Raw genomic sequence first — 20,996 nt, forward strand, 5'->3', positions numbered from 1 at the left:
AGTAACCTCCATTTGTTTCTGCAGAGTGGCTGCTTCAAGACTCCATTGCTTTTAGCAGGGTAGGAGGGTTACTTTTTCTCAGTGTCCCTCTCCAGCTTTTATTCTTTGAAGACTTTGTGGTGGTGGCCATTCTGAGTGCCGCCAGGGGATATATCTAGTTGTCCTTTTGATCTACAATTCTCCAATAGCAACCCAAATAGAGCAGATTATCGTATGCCAATTTTGTGTTTAAAATTGTGAGATGAACATATACCTCTTGAAACTGGCTACGTGAGTCTGCTTTCTTATAAATTATATGTCTCAGCTACCCCAGCATATTTGTTTAGGGCAGGTATCTTTCACCACCTCCCAGTCTTTCTGAATATAATGTGTCCTTTTGTGCCTGTCTTAAAGGTGTAGTTATAAGAAACAGCCACATGGCGGCAGGCTTTATTGATGCCCCAGTCTGTGACTCAAGAAACTAGAGCCTTCTGAAACTTACTTTTCCTGGGTCATAAATGAGAATAGAGGTACCCTGGAGAAGGGCATTGTAACCCGCTCCAGTATGCTTGCCTGGAGAATTGCAAGGACAGAGGAGCCTCGTGGGCTAGAGTCCATAAGGTCGCAAGGACTCGGACGCTACTGAGGTCACATAGAACCCAACCAGATGAGAATGCAGTGTTTCACAACACACAGCCCAGGCTTTCTGTGCCCTACTTTTCCTTCAGCCGTAGCGCATCCCAGTGCTCCAGGAGCCCTGTGCGGGATGCTGTGACGCATGCCTGGGGTGACTCTAAGGAAGGAGGCTAGAGAGAGAGAAGCCAGCACCAGGAGACGTGGAACAAGGTGACGTTTCAAAGTGTGTCCAGTCCACAGAGTCTGCCTGCCTTTGCGGCACTAGGCGCCTTTGGCTGTGGGAGCGCCTGCTGGATCTGGAGATTGTGCTCCCATCCAAAGGGAACAGGGCGCTCCACGTCCAAGGTCATTTGCTGGCACAGCCTTCCCAGATCCTTCAGCCCTCTGCCAGCCCTGGCGTGGGACAGTGGCCTGCTCTCACCCTGTGGATATGTGTCTACTGGGATGCCGAGGGTCCCGTGGAAGAGGGCAGGCATTGTCTTTTTAATCTAAGTTTTTGTTGATACTGTAGTATAAATGATTTACAGTGTCGCATTGATTTTAACTGTGCACACACATGGTTCAGTATCAGAAAGATAGAGATCAGCTCTTTTTAGGCTTTTTTTCCCATAGAGTTGTCAGTGTTTCTTACACCCTGTTCCCTGTGCTATACACCAGGTCCTTTTTATTGATCTATTTCAAATGTATAAACAGGTACCTGTTAATTCCAGTGACCTAATGGAATTCCTTGCTCCTGCACCTTCTCTTTTTAGGCATCATATGGATTTTTTTTTTTTCCCTTTGTGAGCCTCTTATGTATTCTCAAGCTCTTTTTTTTTTTTTTTTTTTTTGCTAAATCTTACTTTTCACCCCTAAGTGTTATCATAGAATATATGTCTTTCTCTGATTTGTTCACACAGTACATGCTCTGCAGCTCCAGCCGTATGTCCCCAAATGGGATTATTCCATTCGTTTTCAGGAGAAGGAGTATTCCTCTGTGTGTTTGTACCTAAGCTTCTATATCCCAGCCTCTAGTGATGAACATCTTTGTTGCTTTTCTATCTGGGCTGTTTTAAACTGTGCGGCAGTCAAGGGTGAGGTGCGTGTATCGTTATGCGTTGTGGTTTTGTCCCTCTACCAGCCAGGAGTACAATTGCTCAATTGTCAGATGACTGTATTTCTTTCCCTGAGAAGCCTCCATCCTGTTCTGTTGATGTCTGTTAGCAGTTTCCATTTCCTGTCACATTGTACAAGCATTCTTTTTTGTGCAGGCCCCTCCCCATCATCTATTGTGTGTAATCGTTCAGTGATGGGAATTTTGTTGACAGTCAGGGAATACACTTCTTTTGATTTACAATTCTCTGGTAAGGAGCAATATGATGTGTGTTTTTCTGGGAAACGTTTTGTGTATAAGAGGGCATGATGAAAATTCACCTCCTGAAATTGGCTTCTTGGAAGTCTGGCCTCCTATGAGTTCCATTTCTCATACCTACACCGGGACGTTTCTGGATGGCAGGTATGCTTCCTACCTCACGGTCCTTGCATATATGGTGTACTCCTCAGCGCCTGTTTTATGGATGTCGTTACGAGAATGGCCACCAGGGGGCAGGCTTTCTTCAGACTCAGACATCGAGAGGCATTCTGCAAGTTTTTTCCCTCCTTGGGTTGTGAATGAGAATGGAATGTGGCAAAACAGGGCTTGTCTGTGTTTCTTTCCTCTCCCTTCTGCTGCCCTGCGTGAATCCAAACCCTCGAAGATACCTGTGCATTTTGGTGTAAGCCACACTTGGGGCAACTCTAAGGAAGGCGGCTAGAGACAGGGAACCCATCAGCAGAGGAGGAGGAGACCGGGCGAATTTTCAGAGCTCTCCAGTCCACGGAATCCACCTGCCTTAAATAGGCTGTGGGATGTGCCCACTGGATCTGGAGATTGTGGTCCCATTCAGAGAGGACCAGGAACTACGGCTCCAAGCCAGGTCATTTGCTGGCACAGCCTTCCCGTCTCCTTCAGCCCTCTGCCAGCCCTGCCTTCAGACACAAGCCTGTTCTGACCAAGTGTATCCACCGGGACCATGAACATCCTGGGGAAGAGGGTGGGCATTTTTTTAATATTTAATTTTTAGTTTATATTGAAGTATAGCTGGTTTACAGTGTCATGTTTATTTTCGCTGTGTACCCACATGATTCCGATTCAGATAGAGATCTACCCTTTTTAGGCTTCTTTTCCACAATTTGTTAGGCTGTAGAGTCTAGTTCCCTGTGCTGTGCACTAGGTTGTCTTTGAGAATATATTTCAAATCTATAACTGGGTACCTGTTAATCCCAATGACTTAATGGAATTCCCTGCTCCTGCACCTTCTCTTTTGGGGCACCCTATGGTGTTTTTTTCTCCGTAGTCTCTTTTGTTTTCAAAGCTGCTCTTGTCTTGATAAATCTGAATTTTCACCTCCAAGTGTTATCATACGGTATTTTTTCCTCCTCTGGTTGTGTTCAAGCAGTATAATGTTCTGCTGGTCCAGCCATGTGTCCCCAAATGGCATTATTCCATTTCTTTTGGGGGAGGAGTAATAGTCCTTTGTGTGTTTGTATGTAAGCTTCTATATCCCTGCCTCTCATGATGGATATTTTTGGTGGTTTTCTGTCCTGGCTTCTGTAAACTGTGCCACCGTCAAGAGTGTGGTGTGTGCATCTTTATGCATTGGGTTTTTGTCCTTTTACTAGCCAGGGGTGCAGTTGCTCGATTATCAGGTGACTCTATATTTCTTTTCCTGAGAAACCTCTGTCCCGTTCTGCTGATGCCTGTTAGCAGTGTCCATTCCCCGCCGCATCGTAGGAGGGGCCTGTTTGTCAAGGTCCCTCTCCAGCATCAGTCGTGTGTAATCATTCGGTGATGGCCATCCTGCTGACTGCCAGGGGGTCCAAGTCTTTGTCCTTTTGATTTGCAGTTCTCCAGTACGTAGTGATACGTGTGTATTTTGGTGGGACAGTTTTTATGTATAAGAGGGTGTGATGAAAATTGACCTCTTGAAATTGGCTTCTGGGAAGTCTGCCTTCCTATGAATTCTGTTTCTCGTGCCTTCGCCGGGACATCTCTGGATGGCAGGTATGCGTTCCCATCTCAGTCCTTGCATACCTGCTGTACTCCTCAGTGCCTCTTCTATGGGTGTAGTTACAAGAAACCGGCCACCAGGCAGCAGGCTTTCTTCATGCCTGGGTCAGAGACTCAGGCATCCACAGTCATTATGAAAGTTTCCCTCCTCTCCCTCCCCCCACCCGTGGGTTGTGAATGAGAGTGGGCTGTGGCAAAACACACAACTCAGGGCTTGCGTGTTTCACTTTCCTCTCCCTTCTCCTACTGGCCAAGGTTAATGTCAACCCCTAGAAGATCTCTGTGCAGGGTGCTGTGAGCCCTCCAAGGGGCAACTCTAAGGAAGGAGGCTAGAGATAGGGAACCCATCAGCAGAAGAGGAGACCGGGTGACTTTTCGAAGCTCTTCCAGTCCACAGAATCCACCTGCCTTGATGGGCCCTAGGGAGAAATAGGCTGTGGGATGTGCCCGCTGGATCTGGAGATTTGGTCCCAATCAAAGAGGACCAGGCACGACGGCTCCAAGCAAGGTCATTTGCTGGCACCGCCTTCGCGTCTCCTTCAGCCCTCTGCCAGCCCTGCCTTCGGACACAAGCCTGTTCGGACCACGTGGATGTGTATCCACCGGGACCCCGAGGATCCCGTGTAAGAGGATAGGCATTTTATTTATTATTTTTTAGTTTATATTGAAGTATAGCTGATTTACAGTGTCATGTCTGTTTTCCCTTTGCACCCACGTGGTTCCGATTTGGATATTTAGAGATCTACTCCTTTTAGGCTTCTTTTCCACAGATTTGTTAGGGTTTGGAGTCTGATTCCCTGTGCTATGCACTAGGTCCTCTTTGAGGATATATTTCAAATCTATAACTGGGTACCTTTTGATCTCAAGACCTAATGAATTCCCTGCTCCTGCACCTTCTCTTTTGGGGCTCCATATTTTTTCTTTCTCTGTGTAAGTCTCTTTTGTTTTGTAAAGCTGCTCTTAATAAGTCTGAATTTTCACCTCTAAGTGTTATCATACTACATTTTTCCTCCAGTTATGTTCTGCTGGTCCAGCCATGTGTCCCCAAATGGCATTATTCCATTTCTTTCTTGGGAGGGGTAATACTCCTTTGTGTGTCTGTACCTGAGCTTCTATATCCCAGCTACTCATGATGGACATTTTTGTTGTTTTTCTGTCCTGCCTGCTGTAAACCGTGCCGCAGTCAAGGGTGGGGTGCACGAGTCTTTATGCATTGCGGCTTTGTCCCTTTACTGACTATGAGTGCAGTTGCTCGATTATCAGGTGGCTATATTTCTTTCCCTAAGAAGCCTCCGTTCTTCTGATGTCTGTTAGCAGTGTCCATTCCCGGCCGCATCGTAGGAGGGGCCTGTTTGTCGAGGTCCCCCTCCGGCATCGTTAGTGTGTAATCATTGGGTGATGGCCATTCTGCTGACTGCCAGGGGATCCAGGTCTTTGTCCTTCAGGTTTGCAGTTCTCCACTAAGGAGTGATCCTTGTGTATTTTGGTGGGACAGTTTTTATGTGTGAGAGGGTGTGATGAAAATTGACCTCTTGAAGTTGGCTTCTGGGAAGTCTGCCTTCCTGTGGATTCTGTTTCTCATACCTTCGCCAGGACATTTCTGGGTGGCAGGTATGCGTTCCCATCTCTCAGTCCTTGCATACATGCTGTATCAGTGCCTCACCGTATTAACGGTGTAGTTACGAGAAAGAGCCACCAGGCGGCAGGCTTGCTTCATGCCTGACTCAGGCATCCAGAGCTATTCTGCAAGTCTCCCCCCCACTCCCCCGCCCCGGGTTGTGAATGAGTGGAATGTGGCAAAACACACAGCCCGGCGCTTGTGTGTGTTTCTTTCTGCTCCCTTCTCCTTTTGGCCCAGGGGAATGCCAAGCCCTTGAAGATCTCTGGGCAGGGTGCTGTGTCCATACTCTGGGCATCTCTCATGAGGGAGGCTAGAGATAGGGAAGCCATCCGCAGAGGAGGCGGCCAGGTGCCTCTCACAGCTCATCTGGCCCACAGAGTCCACCTGTGTTGGCGGGCATAGCCAACAGTTGGCTGTGGGATGTGCCCACTGGATCTGGAGATTGTGCTCTCATCTCAGGAGGATCAGGCACTACAGCTCCAAGCAAGGTCATTTTCTGGCACAGCCTTCGCATCTCCTTCAGCCCTCTGTCAGCCCTGGCACACAAGCCTGCTCTGACCATGTGGATGTGTAATCACCAGACTGCGAGGAACCCCTGGACGAGGGTAGGCTATCTTTTTTTTAAGTTTTGGTTGATACTGAATTTACAGTGTTGTTTTTATTTTTCCTGTGCACCCACATGGTTCCGTTTCAGATAGAGATCTACTGTTTTTAGGCTTCTTTCCCCATAGTTGTTGAGATTTGGGGTTTAGTTTCCTGTGCTGTACACTGCTTACTCGCTCAGCCTTGTCCGACTCTTTGTGACCCCATGGATTGTGGCCTGCCAGGCCCCTCTATCCATGGGAATCTCCAGGCAAGAATACTGGAGTCGGTTGCCGTGCCCTCCTCCAGGGGATCTTCCTGAACCAGCCATCAAACCCAGGTCTCCCGCATTTCAGGCGGATTCTTTATCGTCTGAGCCACCAGGGAAGCCTGTGCTATACACTAGGTCCTTTTTGATGATCTATTCAAATGTATAAATGGGTACCTGTTAAATCCTAATGACCTAATGAAATTCCCTGCTCATGTACCTTCTCTTGGGGGCACTATATGGTTTTGTTTTTTTTCTCTGTGAATCTCTCAAACTGTTGGGTTTTTTTCTTGTTTGTTTGTTTTGCTAAATTAGTTTCCACCTCTATGTGTTATCATAGAATATGTGTCCTTCTCTGATTTTGGTCATGCAGTATAATGTTCTGCAGGTCCAGTCGTGTGGTCCCAAATGACATTATTCCATTTCTTGTTCATGAGGAGTCGTATCCATCTGTGTGTTTGTACTAAGCTTCTATATCCCTGCCTCTCTTGATGGACATTCTGTTGCTTTTCTGTCCTGGCTGCTGTGAATTGTCGGCAGTCACGGGTGGGGTGCATGCGTCCTGAAGCATTGCGGAGCACTGTGGTTCTGTCCCTTACTGACCAGGAGTGCTACTGCTCGACATCAGGTGACTCTCTCTCTCCCTGAGAAGCCTCCATCCTGCTCTGCAGAGTCTGTTACCAGCTTCCATTGCCTGCCACTCCAAGGATGCCCTGCTCTAGCATCTATCCTGTGCAGGTATTTGGTGATGTCCATTCTGCTACTGCTAGGGGGATACACCTTGTCATTTCGATTTGCAGTTCTCCAGTAAGGAGCATATCGTCTGCATTTCCTGGAACACGTTGTGTCTAAGAAGGTGTGATGAAAATTGACCTCCTGATACTGGCTTCTGGGAAATCTCCCGTTATGTATTCCGTTTCTCATACCTACTCTGGGACACTTGTGGACGCCAGGTATCGCTTGTGAATATGGTCAACTTAAATTTCATTCTGCATCTGTTTGCTTATTTATATTCAGATGTAAGTTTACGCCTTTTTGCTTTTTTCTGATTTAATGTGTGACTAGTAACATGCAGAATTGTTTATTTAGTTCCTGGAGTTTCTGAGCTTTGTCAGATTGCTGAGCCAGCAATGTGGGTGGGTTCCTGACACAGGTGGTTGGGTATGATGGCGGAGGTGAAACTCCCGGTGGGTTCACCGGCCTTTGACACAGTTGGGAGTTGGTCTTTGTGTCCTGACGCTTTTGTTGGCTCGCTGGTAAGTGGGACCTGATCTGCAGTGCTGGCTAAGATGCCCAGAGTGTCTCGAGCTGTTGTCCTGCTGGTGGCTGAGGCCCACCAGGTGTTACGACTGCTCTCACCTGCTGCGGGCTGGGCTGAGTCCTGGCATAGGAAACTAGGGGCTTGTGTATGTCTGCCTGTGGCTGGGATTTATTTCTGCCTGGCTTATTGCTTGGTCCGAGATGACCCAATATTGGCGCCTTCAGGCTGGTGAGTAGGGTGGGCCTGGAACCTGGTCACAAGGCTATAAGCTGCTGGGAGGATTCCAAAACAGTGCTTCACAGCACCAGTTCTGAGATGGTAGAACCAACTCCCCAAAGTGGCCATCACCAGTGCCTGGATCCCCAGGGCGACCTCTGCCTTACTGGAAGATTTGTTAGGATCGACAGTAGTTCTGACCAGGCTCCTGTCAAATTACTGCTCCTTCTGTGGCTCTCAGAGCATGTGAAATTTTGCTGGCACCTTTTCCTTTAAAAGTGGAGTCTTTCTCTTCCACAGTGTCTGGATCTCTCCAGAGTAAGTCACTCTGACTTTCAAAGCCAAACACTCTGGGGTCTTGTCCTCCCCACACAGGACGCCTGGGCTGGGGAGGGGGATGTCCGGCTTATTCTCCTGCTCCTTGTGAAGGCCCCTCTCCCTGCCATTGGTCTCCGTTTGCAGTCTCCCACCGATACTGCGATTTCCCCCCTCCTGCCCACCTAGCTGTGGCTCCTCCTCTGTGTCTTTTGTGTAGAAATATTTTCTGGTAGGCTTTGGTCTTCCTCACTGATACTTGGTCTGTGAATTGTGTAATCTGGTTATGCCTCTGAGAGGAGCTGTGCTTAGGGTCTTCCTAGTTCATCATCTTGGGAACTCTTGAACAATAATTTAATATATGATCCTCCATTTGGTAGAATTCTAGTTCCCTCTAGTCCATTAAAACCTAGAGCAAAAATTTTAAAAATTTATACAAGTTATGTCATGATGGGAGAAAGGTTTTCTTCGTAAGTAGAACACCATTTTTTATCTAGGCTCAGCTCTCATTCCTGGTTTTCATATTACGTATTCTTTATAAATTCAGTTCTAGTTTTTGGTTTCATTGGGGGAAGGAGTAGTATCAAAATCATCTACAGTTAATTTTAATAAAGGGTACTATTTAAAAAACAACAAAGGAATTTCTGAAATCTGTTCTACAGCTTACCTTCCCCAGCCTTCCCCACCCAGATGGCTTCAGTGTATCATGGGAGTTAAGTTTATGATCAGAGGGTGGGTGGGATAATTATGAATCCTGTATTTTAAATTACTAGTGTTTCTTTAGGGGAAAATGCTGTTTTGATGATGGGGAGCCAGGGAAAAGGAATTCTTAAAGGGAAGCTACTCAGCTGCACTCATTTGTGGTAGTTCTTAAGACCTTGCACCTTACACTCTATGTTACGGTGATAGTTAAATTTCTAATTTTGCTCCACCCTTTTTTTTGTTATACACAGGACTGATTCCTCTAGTAAAGTGAATGAGCTGGTATCTAGTTACTTAGCTTCTTTAATCAGAAAGTAAACACTGTTTTGGTTCCTCCAGGGTGTTTCAGTAAAGACCAGGTATACTTGGATGGTATCCTGCAAATCCTTCGCTATAGAGAGACCATTGACTTCCATCTTCTGACCACCCTGGGCAAGGTGAGTGAGGCTAACAGCACACCCAGACACACCAGGTCAGCATTTCCTCCAGCTCATTTCATGATTAAATAGGTCTCAAGCTGAAACTCTTTAACAATAAAATCATACTCCTTATGTGATAAGAGGGAAGAAATGGGGTTCTGTCACAGAACCAAGTTACAATATTTCTTTGTGGACAGTAAAAAAAGGAAATTTGGAATCATTAATTTTTATATGCATATTTTTCTAAAATATTTTATTTTATTTTTTTTTATGTTGTCACCCTGCTTATTTTTTTTTTAATTTTTTATTTTTTTAATTTTAAAATCTTTAATTCTTACATGTATTCCCAAACTTGAACCCCCCTCCCACCTCCCTCCCCATAACAACTTTCTGGGTCATCCCCATGCACCAGCCCCAAGCATGCTGCATCCTGCGTCAGACATAGACTGGCGATTCAATTCACATGATAGTATACATGTTAGAATGTCATTCTCCCAAATCATCCCACCCTCTCCCTCTCCCTCTGAGTCCAAAAGTCCGTTATACACATCTGTGTCTCTTTCCCTGTCTTGCATACAGGGTCGTCATTGCCATCTTCCTAAATTCCATATATATGTGTTAGTATACTGTATTGGTGTTTTTCTTTCTGGCTTACTTCACTCTGTATAATCGGCTCCAGTTTCATCCATCTCATCAGGACTGATTCAAATGAATTCTTTTAACGGCTGAGTAATACTCCATTGTGTATATGTACCACAGCTTTCTTATCCATTCATCTGCTGATGGACATCTAGGTTGTTTCCATGTCCTGGCTATTTAAACAGTGCTGCCATGAACATTGGGGTACATGTGTCTCTTTCAATTCTGGTTTCCTCGGTGTGTATGCCCAGAAGTGGGATTGCTGGGTCATAAGGTAGTTCTATTTGCAATTTTTTAAGGAATCTCCACACTGTTCTCCATAGTGGCTGTACTAGTTTGCATTCCCACCAACAGTGTAGGAGGGTTCCCTTTTCTCCACACCTCTCCAGCATTTATTGCTTGCAGATTTTTGGATCGCAGCCATTCTGACTGGTGTGAAGTGGTACCTCATTGTGGTTTTGATTTGCATTTCTCTAATAATGAGTGATGTTGAGCATCTTTTCATGTGTTTGTTAGCCATCCGTATGTCTTCTTTGGAGAAATGTCTATTTAGTTCTTTGGCCCATTTTTTGATTGGGTCGTTTATTTTCTGGAATTGAGCTGCATAAGTTGCTTGTATATTTTTGAGATTAGTTGTTTGTCAGTTGCTTCATTTGCTATTATTTTCTCCCCATTCAGAAGGCTGTCTTTTCACCTTGCTTATAGTTTCCTTTGTTGTGCAGAAGCTTTTAATTTTAATTAGATCCCATTTGTTTATTTTTGCTTTTATTTCCAGAATTCTGGGAGGTGGATCATAGAGGATCCTGCTGTGATTTATGTCTGAGAGTGTTTTGCCTATGTTCTCCTCTAGGAGTTTTATAGTTTCTGATCTTACATTTAGATCTTTAATCCATTTTGAGTTTATTTTGTGTGCGGTGTTAGAAAGTGATCTAGTTTCATTCTTTTACAAGTGGTTGACCAGTTTTCCAGCACCACTTGTTAAAGAGATTGTCTTTACTCCATTGTATATTCTTGCCTCCTTTGTCAAAGATAAGGTGTCCATATGTGTGGATTTATCTCTGGGCTTTCTATTTTGTTCCATTGATCTATATGTCTGTCTTTGTGCCAGTACCATACTGTCTTGATGACTGTGGCTTTGTAGTAGAGCCTGAAGTCAGGCAAGTTGATTCCTCCAGTTCCATTCTTCTTTCTCAAGATTGCTTTGGCTATTCGAGGTTTTTTGTATTTCCATACAAATCTTGAAATAATTTGTTCTAGTTCTGTGAAAAATGTGGCTGGTAGCTTGATAGGGATTGCATTGAATTTGTAAATTGCTTTGGGTAGTATACTCATTTTCACTATATTGATTCTTCCAATCCATGAACATGGTATATTTCTCCATCTATTAGTGTCCTCTTTGATTTCTTTCATCAGTGTTTTATAGTTTTCTATATACATCTAAAATATTTTAAAGTGAGCTGCAGGTATAACTCTACTCATCTTCATGCATTAGCATGATCTCCCAAGAACAAGGATATTCTCTGACATGACCATATGATTTTCTAAAGAAATTTGTCATTGATTCCACATAAGGCCTGAAAAAACAGTCCACTTCATATTCTCCAGATCATCTCTAAAATGCCCCTTGTAGCTTTTTCATGACCCTAAATCCAGTCAAGATTTATGCCTTGCATTTAGTTGTTCTCTTTAAACTCTTAATTTATAAAGTCCCCCTCACCTTAGGCTTTTTCTTTTTTGTGACATTTTTAAGAATTCAGGACAATTTCCTTGAGAATTTCTAGAATCTGGACTCTCAGATTGTTTGATTTTCCAGGCAAGAGTCCTGGAGTGGGGTGCCATCGCCATTTCTTATAATTAGCTTTGGGTTAAACATGTTTGCCAAGAAATGCTGCTTAAATGAGCCATGTGTCTCCCCGTGTGCCACATTAGACGGCATGTATTATTTTGTCCCATTATTAGTGACACTGTGTTTAATTACCCGAGTAAGTTAGTTACTGCCGGTACCTTTACAAAGGAAAGATCTTTTTCACCATTGCATTAATAAGTAATTTGTGGAATGACACCTTTAAAGGTACTATTCTCTAACCTTTCTAGAAATGGTTTTAACATCTCTTGATGATTTTTGCCTAAGTCAGTTATTACACTGTAGTAGCCAATTAGAGATCTTGGAATTCTGTTGCATTTCACTCCTGCCTTTTCTTCAGCTCTTCCAGTGACTGCTCTTATGCTTTTAAAAACATGTCTGCATGTTTCCCAGCGAAGTAAAATATTCTGGGTTCACCTTAGATATTTCTTCAAGGAAGTCTTGATTCCTCTTAGTGGGAAATGGTATTTAGAAAACAAGATCTCAGCACAAGGCGTGTACATCACTTCTGGGGTGCTGATACGACTTTTTCAATGAGCAAATTGTATATTTGTTTTAAATCATAAGGACATTCTAATTCAAATCAGACACCACAAGGTGCTTTTACAGCCCTTTCCATTCCATGTGTATATCTTCTTTTTCTTAAAATGAGAACCTTATTTCCCAGCATTAGTCTCATTAAACTCAGAATGGTTTAAGATAAAACTACATCAGTATCAACACCAAACCTATTTCCTATCACCTACTACAGTTAGTGACATAAATATTCAATAAAATAATTGAGTGTTGATCAGAAGATAATACTTAAAACGAACCATGTTTTGGAATTTCATACTGCACAGATAATTTATAGAACTTAAAATTTTTACCCCTAAGCTTAATATAGTACCTGTGAAAGACTGGCTTCTTCCTCAAATGATGAAAGAGATGTGAAATTTTCTAAAATATTTAAAAATTTCAAAGCAAGAGAATTTAACAAAACACAAATTGTATTTCTCAAACTAAATAGAAAAATTTAATATATAATTGTGCTGATTTTCCTGTTAATACAGCATTTACATTCTATTTTCTCAATTCTTTTAGATTTAGGCAGGAGATTTGTTTAGTTTAATTTCTAGACAAACTATAAGTCCAAGATAGATTGTTAAATCACATACTGACTTTTCAAAATATGGTGATGGTATGCATCTACACAGTAAAGTTTTATTTTCCAGGTATTAATTTAAAAACCGTTTACCTACTTCAAACTTCACTAAGACCAAGGGAAGAAATTGCCCTTCAAAATGTAACTGGTAGTTATATTTAAAAATTAACCCATCCCTTTTTTCAGGTCTCTTATGAAGACGTGGATCGCTTAAAAGGATTGGCAGTTACTGAAAACATGAGGATTCCTCACTTTTTGCAGGACCATAGCCGATACATGGAGCACTTAGAGAAGATCATGGAAGTGAATGAACTGACTGACAGGGAACTGAAAGACCTTATATGTTAAATAGTTTTCTTGCGGACATAGCTGAGTTATACCTCCATTTATATTGCCAGTTAGGTGCAGTTGGCACCAGCAGATTTATAAAAGAAGAATGGGTTTACCTGAGTTTTCTGAAGAATGATCTGCAGTATTCAGCTAAATAATATTTAAGCTGAGAACAAATGTTAAACTGTTTCCCTAAAATGTTTCTGAAGGCTCCAGGGGAAAGTTACTCCTGTTCTTATCTGAATCTCAGTGTCAGCTGAAAATACTGCTGATGAGTGTCTTTGAGGAATCCTGGTCAAATGGCGTGATCAGCTTCTTCCTGAGCCATAAGTGTTGGTCTTAGTGCCCCTGCCTGAGCACCAAGCCCAGCTCTGCCTGGAGATTGAATTCTAGTGTTGTTCAAACTCCAGGGGGTCTGTCTTAATTTAATAAATAATGGTAATTATTCTTTGAAAAATCAGTCTGTATTGTATCCCCAAAAGCTAGAAAATAAATTTAAGACTTATTTTCCTATATGTTAAGTAATGTGGAAGGGAAAAGCAATTTTTAAAGTTATTCATTTTGTCCAGTTATCCCTTAGCTAAACTTGGTTTTCATTTGCTGAAATACATCGTACCTCTTCAAAATGTTAACCAAGTTTTAGGGTCTTTTCTCCCCATTCCTCTCTATTCCTTTTTGTAAATGAAAATACAAGTCTCAGAGAGGTTTTTCTACCTAAATAGTTGGGCAAGAGAGAAGCCACTTACCTTTTTTTAAAATTAAATGGAGCAAGGGGCTGGATGTTGACTGGGTAGCATCTACAGTAAGCTTAACTATACTCTGAGAAGCAGAATTTCTGGGCATTGCTATTTGATACACTGGCTCTGTGATATTGGCTCAGAGTATTTAATCAAAATCTTTGACTTCATCAAGCCAAAAATGATAGTTTAAATTTCAAAAATTTTCTGTTTCATTACACTTATACCTAGCTTTGTAATTTATCAATTTCAATATATACTTGTGTGTGTTATATATATACACACACACACACACTTGGGATCAAGTGGTTTTTCAAACAGCTTTTTTAGTAATCAGAAAGGACACTGCTGTAAATACCCCATTCAAAACTGCTGTTGTAATTTCTACCCAAAGTGTGCGAGTGTATCTTTACCTCAATTCAGGCTTAACTATGGTGCTAACACTGGTAGATGTACTCCGCAAAGCCTGGTTCACATCCATACTAGGAAAGGATTTTAGAAACTCTTGCAGACTAGGTTATGTGATTTTTCTCTTTACATACCTAGAAGGGCTCGCCTCAAAGAATGATATACTTCAAACTGGCACCTGGCAGTTCTTGCAAAGGCACACATTTCACCTAATCGAGCAGGCCAGGCCCTTTGGGGCACTGATGGTGCCCGCACCTGTGTCGTGCTGGCTGGAGTGTGCCCTGCACTCTGCAGGGCTGGGGGCACAGTGCACCGGTATTAACCAGACACCAGAATACCACTCTTGTCCCTCCAGGCATCATTTACCTGTAGCAGAGTCACCCAGTTTCAGCTTTTGTGTAGTGTTTTCTGACTTCACGTTCAAGCTTATCAAAGGTAATTGTGAAAACAATGTTTTATTAACTGAAATTGAAACACACACAGAAATGGCAATATTGATGTCCTGTGACTTAAGACTAAATGCGTATACATTCAACATTTGTAGGCAATAACACTGCTAATCTTATGTTGTGGTTTAAATATAAAGGAAAACCATAGCAGCCTTAATTTCCTATTGGTAGGATTATTTGTGTGGTTTCAGTCCCTGCATTTTAAAATGGATAGATATTATATGATATGAAAAAGGAAAACCTTTCTTGCCTTACTGCTTTGGTATAGAGACAGAAAACATGAGCGCTATCTGGACAAAAAGAAAAAAAACCTTAAATCACATTGATAAAGATAGTTCAAAAGTTAGCACTGAACCAAAAGTAGTTTAAGATTAGCAGAAATACTTAAAGAGCTCTAAGCTTTAAAAGTTGAGAATGAAGATTTAATGTTTATTCTCTTTCTCAAAATAACATTAAGGTCAGTCTTGTTCTCCCAAAATAAAAGTTTTTAGAAATAGAAAATTGTAGCAGCGGTACTTAGAATAGTTGAAGGTCATACTAGTTTTAATTAGAATAATCAGTTGCTATAGGTTACTGATTAGGATTTCATCAATTTTGTCCACTGTAATTCTAACATAGCTGTGTCAAAGTCTGATAAACTGTTAGGTTTTTTCACAGATTTGAAGTGAAATTGTTTGCAAACAAATCCATAGTCATCTTTATATTTTCACCTTTGTAAAAGTGTTTAAAGTATGTATCATTTGTTTTATATCTGAGCATTTTGTGTCCAGCTGCAATAGAAATAAATAGCACTGAGGTTCTCAAATTAACTGTGTTGCTGTATATGCATGCAAACTTCTGTTCTTTTGAAACTTATATTTTTATTGTGGTATTTCTGGGCATTTATTGTGGTAAGTATTTCAGTACCATCAGTAACATCTGTCTTCTAGTATTCTTATTTATAGAGAAATACTGCATTTGCCACACTCTACCTTTCCTCTAATTAGCTCAGTGTATCTCCCCATGGGGCACAGGAAAAAGAGAGGGAAAAAGTCCGTCTTAATTTACTACCCTGTTTGTTTAGTTACGCATAACCTCCTGAGGAGCAGGCTCTGTACTGTGTATTAGAGGTCCTCTGATGAGAAAGACAAGAAACGTTCACACTCCAGTGACTAAGAGGCACAGACCCAGGTTACAGCAGTACCAGTACCATGCCCAAAAGCATTCCCCAAAGAATGAAAACCAGAGTAAACAGGTCTGCTCATGTGTTTGAAGCATAGAGAGAAAGATCACTTGCAAAGTAGTAAGCATTCACATTACCACTATTTGCAAGGCTTGTTTGGAGCCTGAGCAACCTCAGCCGAGGGACTAAAGAATACAGCTGTTTGGGTCATCAGAGGCCCTGAGGCGATCCCTTAAGCAGGTGCCCAAGGGAGTCAACACACTGGCCTTGTGAGTTGGCTATAATTTCATTTTTGTTCATTCTGATTCCAGGAGCTAAAGAAATTAATATCTTGAAACTGCCAGGATAAGAAATACCAGTGTTTGTCAGCTAGCTTTAAGAATATGTGGAATTTCAAGTACTCAGAAAGCATATGGAGAGGAAGTGAGAGGGCAGCCCTCTCTAGGCCAAAGAGAGAGGCCCAGAACAGATCCTTCCCCTGTGGTCCTCAGGAAAAACCAAACTTTGCAACACCTCGATCTTGAACGTCTAGCCTTCAGCTGTGCCTGGAGAACAAGGACAACGCTGAGAGAAAGCGAAAATCTGGCCACTGAGAAGCAACTACTGAAAATACATCTCTTCTAGCTGCCTTCACAAAAGACAAGCGACTTCAGAAGTGGCAGCAACCTGGCTGAGTCAGTTTTCCCTTGTTTGTGTCACCCACCCCAAACAACTTGCCACCCATCTACAGACACAGCTGACTTGGTGAGAGCTTTGGGATCCAGCACCACACGCCAGGCAGCCTGGTAGGAGTCTCTCCTGCCCATGCACTGGCTAATAGGCATGCAGGTCCTGGCTTGGACCCTGCAGTGGCTGTGAAGCTGCTGCAATGTGTCTTAGACACACATTGTCTTAGACAGTCTTAGACAGTCACCCACAGACAAGAGTGCCTTTGTGGAAATCTGCGTTTCCAGTGGAGCATTTTCAGCACACTTGTGGAGCAGTAACTGAGCTTAGGTTATGAAGAGGAAGAGTTTGATTTTACCCTCGTTACCCTTCCCCCAAGGTGGCACAGTTCAGGGCCAAGAGAGACCTTCTCAGCCTGTGGTTTCTCCTGGATGGGAAAATGTGAGTGAGTTTGTTCCCAGCTTTTCCAACTGTGTGGGAAGCTGCCAAAAGGATCCATTTCTCTCCTGCCTCCTCCAGATTACAGACTCATGAGCTGCATGGCAGGGAAGTGAAAAGTTGGTTTGAGAACATCAGAGAGGCTCTGTGACCCTTTAAAGCCCTCCAAGGGTCCTCCTGGGGCCTCCCAGGTGGCACAGTGGTAAAGAACCCACCTGCCAGTGCAGGAGTTCTGGGTTCAGTCCCTGGGCCAGGAAGATCCCCTGGGGTAGGAAATGGCAACCCACCCCAGTGTTCTTGCCTGGAAAATTCCATGGACAGAGGAGCCTGGTGGGCTGCAGTCCATAGGGTAGCAAAGAGTCAGACACAACAGCACGCATGCAAGCACATGCATGGGTCCTAACTCAGGGTCCCGTCGAGAAGCTAGCCCACAGGGGACACCTTACCTGTGGATCTCCCCGACTGGCCCATGGGAACCAGCAGTGCTCCAGTGCCTCACACACACGCACCATCCTATGGCCAGCTCCGTGCCTGCACTCCTGAGAGCAAGCAGACTGCTAGTGAGCATGAAAAAAAAAAAAATGCCAGCCTGAATCTGCAGGCCAGAGAGAGACCACAAATGTGAGCTTTAGCCCCACTCTTGGGAAAGCAGAAGGGAGCTGCCAGCATCTAGCTTTCTGCATTGCAGAATCAAGAGAAGACACACAAGCTTAAGAATTCTGCCATAAGAGAGCAAGGACTGTGGAGCAGACTTAACCATGGCTAATGAGAGAAAGCCTCAGAATCTCTAGCAGGGATGGCTAAAGTTACTTCTCTCCTGAAGCAGTTACTGAAGACTAAAGGAAGTGACTGCTTCTTCAACCACAAAGGCAACAAAGCAAAACTTTAAGAGAATTTGACACTACTAAAGGATTATGATAATCTTCAACTGATCCCAAAGACATGGAGATCTGTGATTTACATGAGAAAGAGTTAAAAATAACTGTTGTAAGGAAGCTCAGCTAAAAACAATTTTGATGAAATCAAGAAAACATGAATAAAATGAACAGTTTAACAGAGAAATCATAAAGAACCAAATAAATTCTGAAGTAGAAAACTACAATGAATGAAATGAAAAATAGCATATCAGAATGTATCAAGCAGAAGAAAGAATCTGTGAGATAAATGATGGGAACTTTGAGATTATTCAGTCAGAAGAAAACAAAGAGTGAAAAAGAATAGTGAAAGCCTACATGATGTATGGATACAATCAGAAGAAAAAAATTGCAAATTAGTGGCATTCCAGAGGGAGAAAGGAGTAGAAAGCCTATTAAGGAAATAATAGCTGAGAATTTGAGAACAGGAGAATTTCCTAAATCTGAGGAAAAATTTGGAAATTCATTGGTCAAACTCAGAGATCGTCTTCAAGACATGCCATAATAAAACTGTAGAAGACAGTCTTTAAAAGGGCAAGAGAAAAGAAGCTTGAAACTTACAAGGGAACCTCCATACTATAATTAAGCAGATTTCTCAGTGAGCACTTTACAGGCCAAGAAAGAGTGGAGTGATATATTCAAAGTGCTGAGAGAAAACTGCCAACCAAGAACGCTGTCTATGGTAAAAAGTTGTTCATCAGAAATGAAGGAGAGAGAAAGACTTTCTCAGACAAACTAAAGTTGAGGAAGGTCATTACCACTAGATCTGCCTTCCAAGAAGTACTTCCAAGCACAATCTCAAAAGGATATTTTTTGATAAGTTGATTCTAGAGCTCTATTAGACAATACATAAAAATGTTAACATGTATATCCTTAACAATTCCACAATAAGTACACACATACTATCACACACTTATTCATCACAAATACATTGTATATACATGTGCAAAAATAATATATGTAATGTATCTTTGTGCAAAGATATAGAATACTTATATGTTAAAACTATACAGCCTATTTAAAAACTATACAGTCTATTTAAAAATAAAGTATACCTGTATGTATTGATGTAGATTGTACATCACTGTAGAACAATCTCCAAAATTTATTAAGTAAAACAGCATATTTCCAAACAGTGTTTAAGTCAGTTCATACTTGATTTTTGAAAAGGGACGGAATGTGTACGTACCTGTACCCACACTTGTATAGCCACAGCCCATCTCTGGTAAGCTGTGCAAGACACTGGTGGCACTGAAGGACTGGAAGTCAGAAGGAAGAGACTCATTTTCACTCCATACTATTTCTGTTTGACTTCACTATATGCACATACTGTCTTTAAATTTTTCTTGCATTTTTGAGTCCATGTTTATTGCTTTACTCAGTATGGGTGTGAGCCGAATTCTAGGTTTAATAACTGCATTTTGAAACAAAATTTCATATTAGAAAATGAAATGATACAAAATGTCCTTTCTTCCGGTGGCTCCCATTGCCGCAGTTCTCTCCCACCAAAGATAACTATTTTCAGTTTCTTACAAAACTTACCACTTCTTAGATACACAAACATAAAATATATATATATAGGAGAAGGAAATGGAAACTCACTTTAGAATTTTTGCCTGGAGAGTCCCCTGGACAGCCTGGCAGGTTATAGTCCATGGGTTGCAAAGAGTCAGACACGACTGAACAACTAACACGTGTGCACACATACACACATACGTGATACTTTTAATCCTTCATCGTTTTTTACAGATTCAGTTCAGTTCAGTTCAGTCGCTCGGTCATGTCCAACTCTTTGCGACCCCATGAATCGCAGCACGCCAGGCCTCCCTGTCCATGACCAGCTCCCAGAGTTCACTCAGACTCTCGTCCATCGAGTCAGTGATGCCATCCAGTCATCTCATCCTCGGTCGTCCCCTTTCTTCTCCTGCCCCCAATCCATCCCGGCATCAAAGTCTTTTCCAATGAGTCAACTCTTCGCGTGAGGTGGCCAAAGTACTGGAGCTTCAGCTTTAGCATCATTCCTTCCAAAGAAATCCCAGGGTTGATCTCCTTGCAGTCCAAGGGACTCTCAAGAGTCTTCTCCAACACCACAGTTCAAAAGCATCAGTTCTTCAGCGCTCAGCCTTCTTCACAGTCCAACCCTCACATCCATACATGACCACAGGAAAAACCATAGCCTTGACTAGACGGACCTTAGTCGGCAAAGTCCTCTGCTTTTGAATATGCTGTCTAGGTTGGTCATAACTTTTCTTCCAAGGAGTAAGTGTCTTTTAATTTCATGGCTGCAATCACCATCTGCAGTGATTTTGGAGCCCAACAGAGAGATTACTACCATATAAATAATTCTGCATGTGTTGCTCTTTCCAGTTAATTACATACCTTAGAACCAAAGTCAAAGTCAAAAAATAAAAATAGACTGGACATTTTAAAATATTCTTAGAGGAGGAAACAAGATGGCAGATAAAAAGAGCTCACCTTCTCTCACAAAAACACCAAAGTCACAACTAACTGGTGAATAACCATCAGAGAGAGAGACTGGAACCCACCAAAAAAGATATTCTACTTCGGAAGACAAAGAAGCCGCCACAGTGAGATGGTAGGAGGGGCAGTTTCGTGATATTATCGAATCCCACACCTGCCAGGGGCTCTCCCACATGATTGAGTTCTGAGTCCCATGTCAGGCTCCCCAGCCTGGGGGTCAGGCTCCCCAGCCTGGGGGTCTGGCACTGGGAAGAGGAGCATTTGGCTTTTGAAGCCAAGTGGGGCTTGAGAGCAGGAATGCCACAGGGGAAACAGGGACTCCACTCTTGGAGGGGGCACACAAGGTTTCATGAGCACTGGGAACCCAGGCAAAGCAGTGACTCCATGGGCACCTGGAACAGTTACCTGAAGGCCTCGGGAGTGTCTTCCTGGGGAGGCAGGAGTCAGCTGCAGCTCACGTAGGGGGAAGGACACTGGTGGTAGAGGCCCAGGGCATATAGTGCCCGCTCTCCTAGAGGTTGCTGTTTTGGCACCAAGACCTGGCCCCAGGTCCCACACAACAGGGTTTAGGCTCCAGTGCTGGAATGCCCCAGGCCAAACCACCAACAGTGGGGACTCAGCACCATCTACCGCAGACAGGCCACCTGAAGTCCTGAGCCCACAGCCACCTCCAAACA

General features: G+C 42.9%; 2 protein-coding genes across 3 annotated transcripts in view; one reads left to right on the forward strand and one right to left on the reverse strand.

Annotated features, from left to right (window-relative positions):
- MATCAP2 (microtubule associated tyrosine carboxypeptidase 2) overlaps positions 1 to 15,463 on the forward strand; it is a 79,947-nt gene extending 64,484 nt beyond the window's left edge. For both annotated transcript variants that reach the window (XM_042248601.2, XM_042248600.2), the window contains exons 6-7: positions 9,008 to 9,105; positions 12,921 to 15,463. In XM_042248601.2, coding sequence (XP_042104535.1) covers positions 9,008 to 9,105; positions 12,921 to 13,082 — 260 coding nt within the window. In that variant the 3' untranslated portion in view covers positions 13,083 to 15,463. The remainder of the gene's footprint in view (positions 1 to 9,007; positions 9,106 to 12,920) is intronic.
- EEPD1 (endonuclease/exonuclease/phosphatase family domain containing 1) overlaps positions 11,451 to 20,996 on the reverse strand; it is a 164,733-nt gene continuing 155,187 nt past the window's right edge. Inside the window, exon 8 of the mRNA XM_060415022.1 lies at positions 11,451 to 19,097. Coding sequence (XP_060271005.1) covers positions 18,988 to 19,097 — 110 coding nt within the window. The 3' untranslated portion in view covers positions 11,451 to 18,987. The remainder of the gene's footprint in view (positions 19,098 to 20,996) is intronic.

Source organism: Ovis aries, chromosome 4 (assembly GCF_016772045.2).
Source record: "Ovis aries strain OAR_USU_Benz2616 breed Rambouillet chromosome 4, ARS-UI_Ramb_v3.0, whole genome shotgun sequence".
Taxonomy (NCBI): domain Eukaryota; kingdom Metazoa; phylum Chordata; class Mammalia; order Artiodactyla; family Bovidae; genus Ovis; species Ovis aries.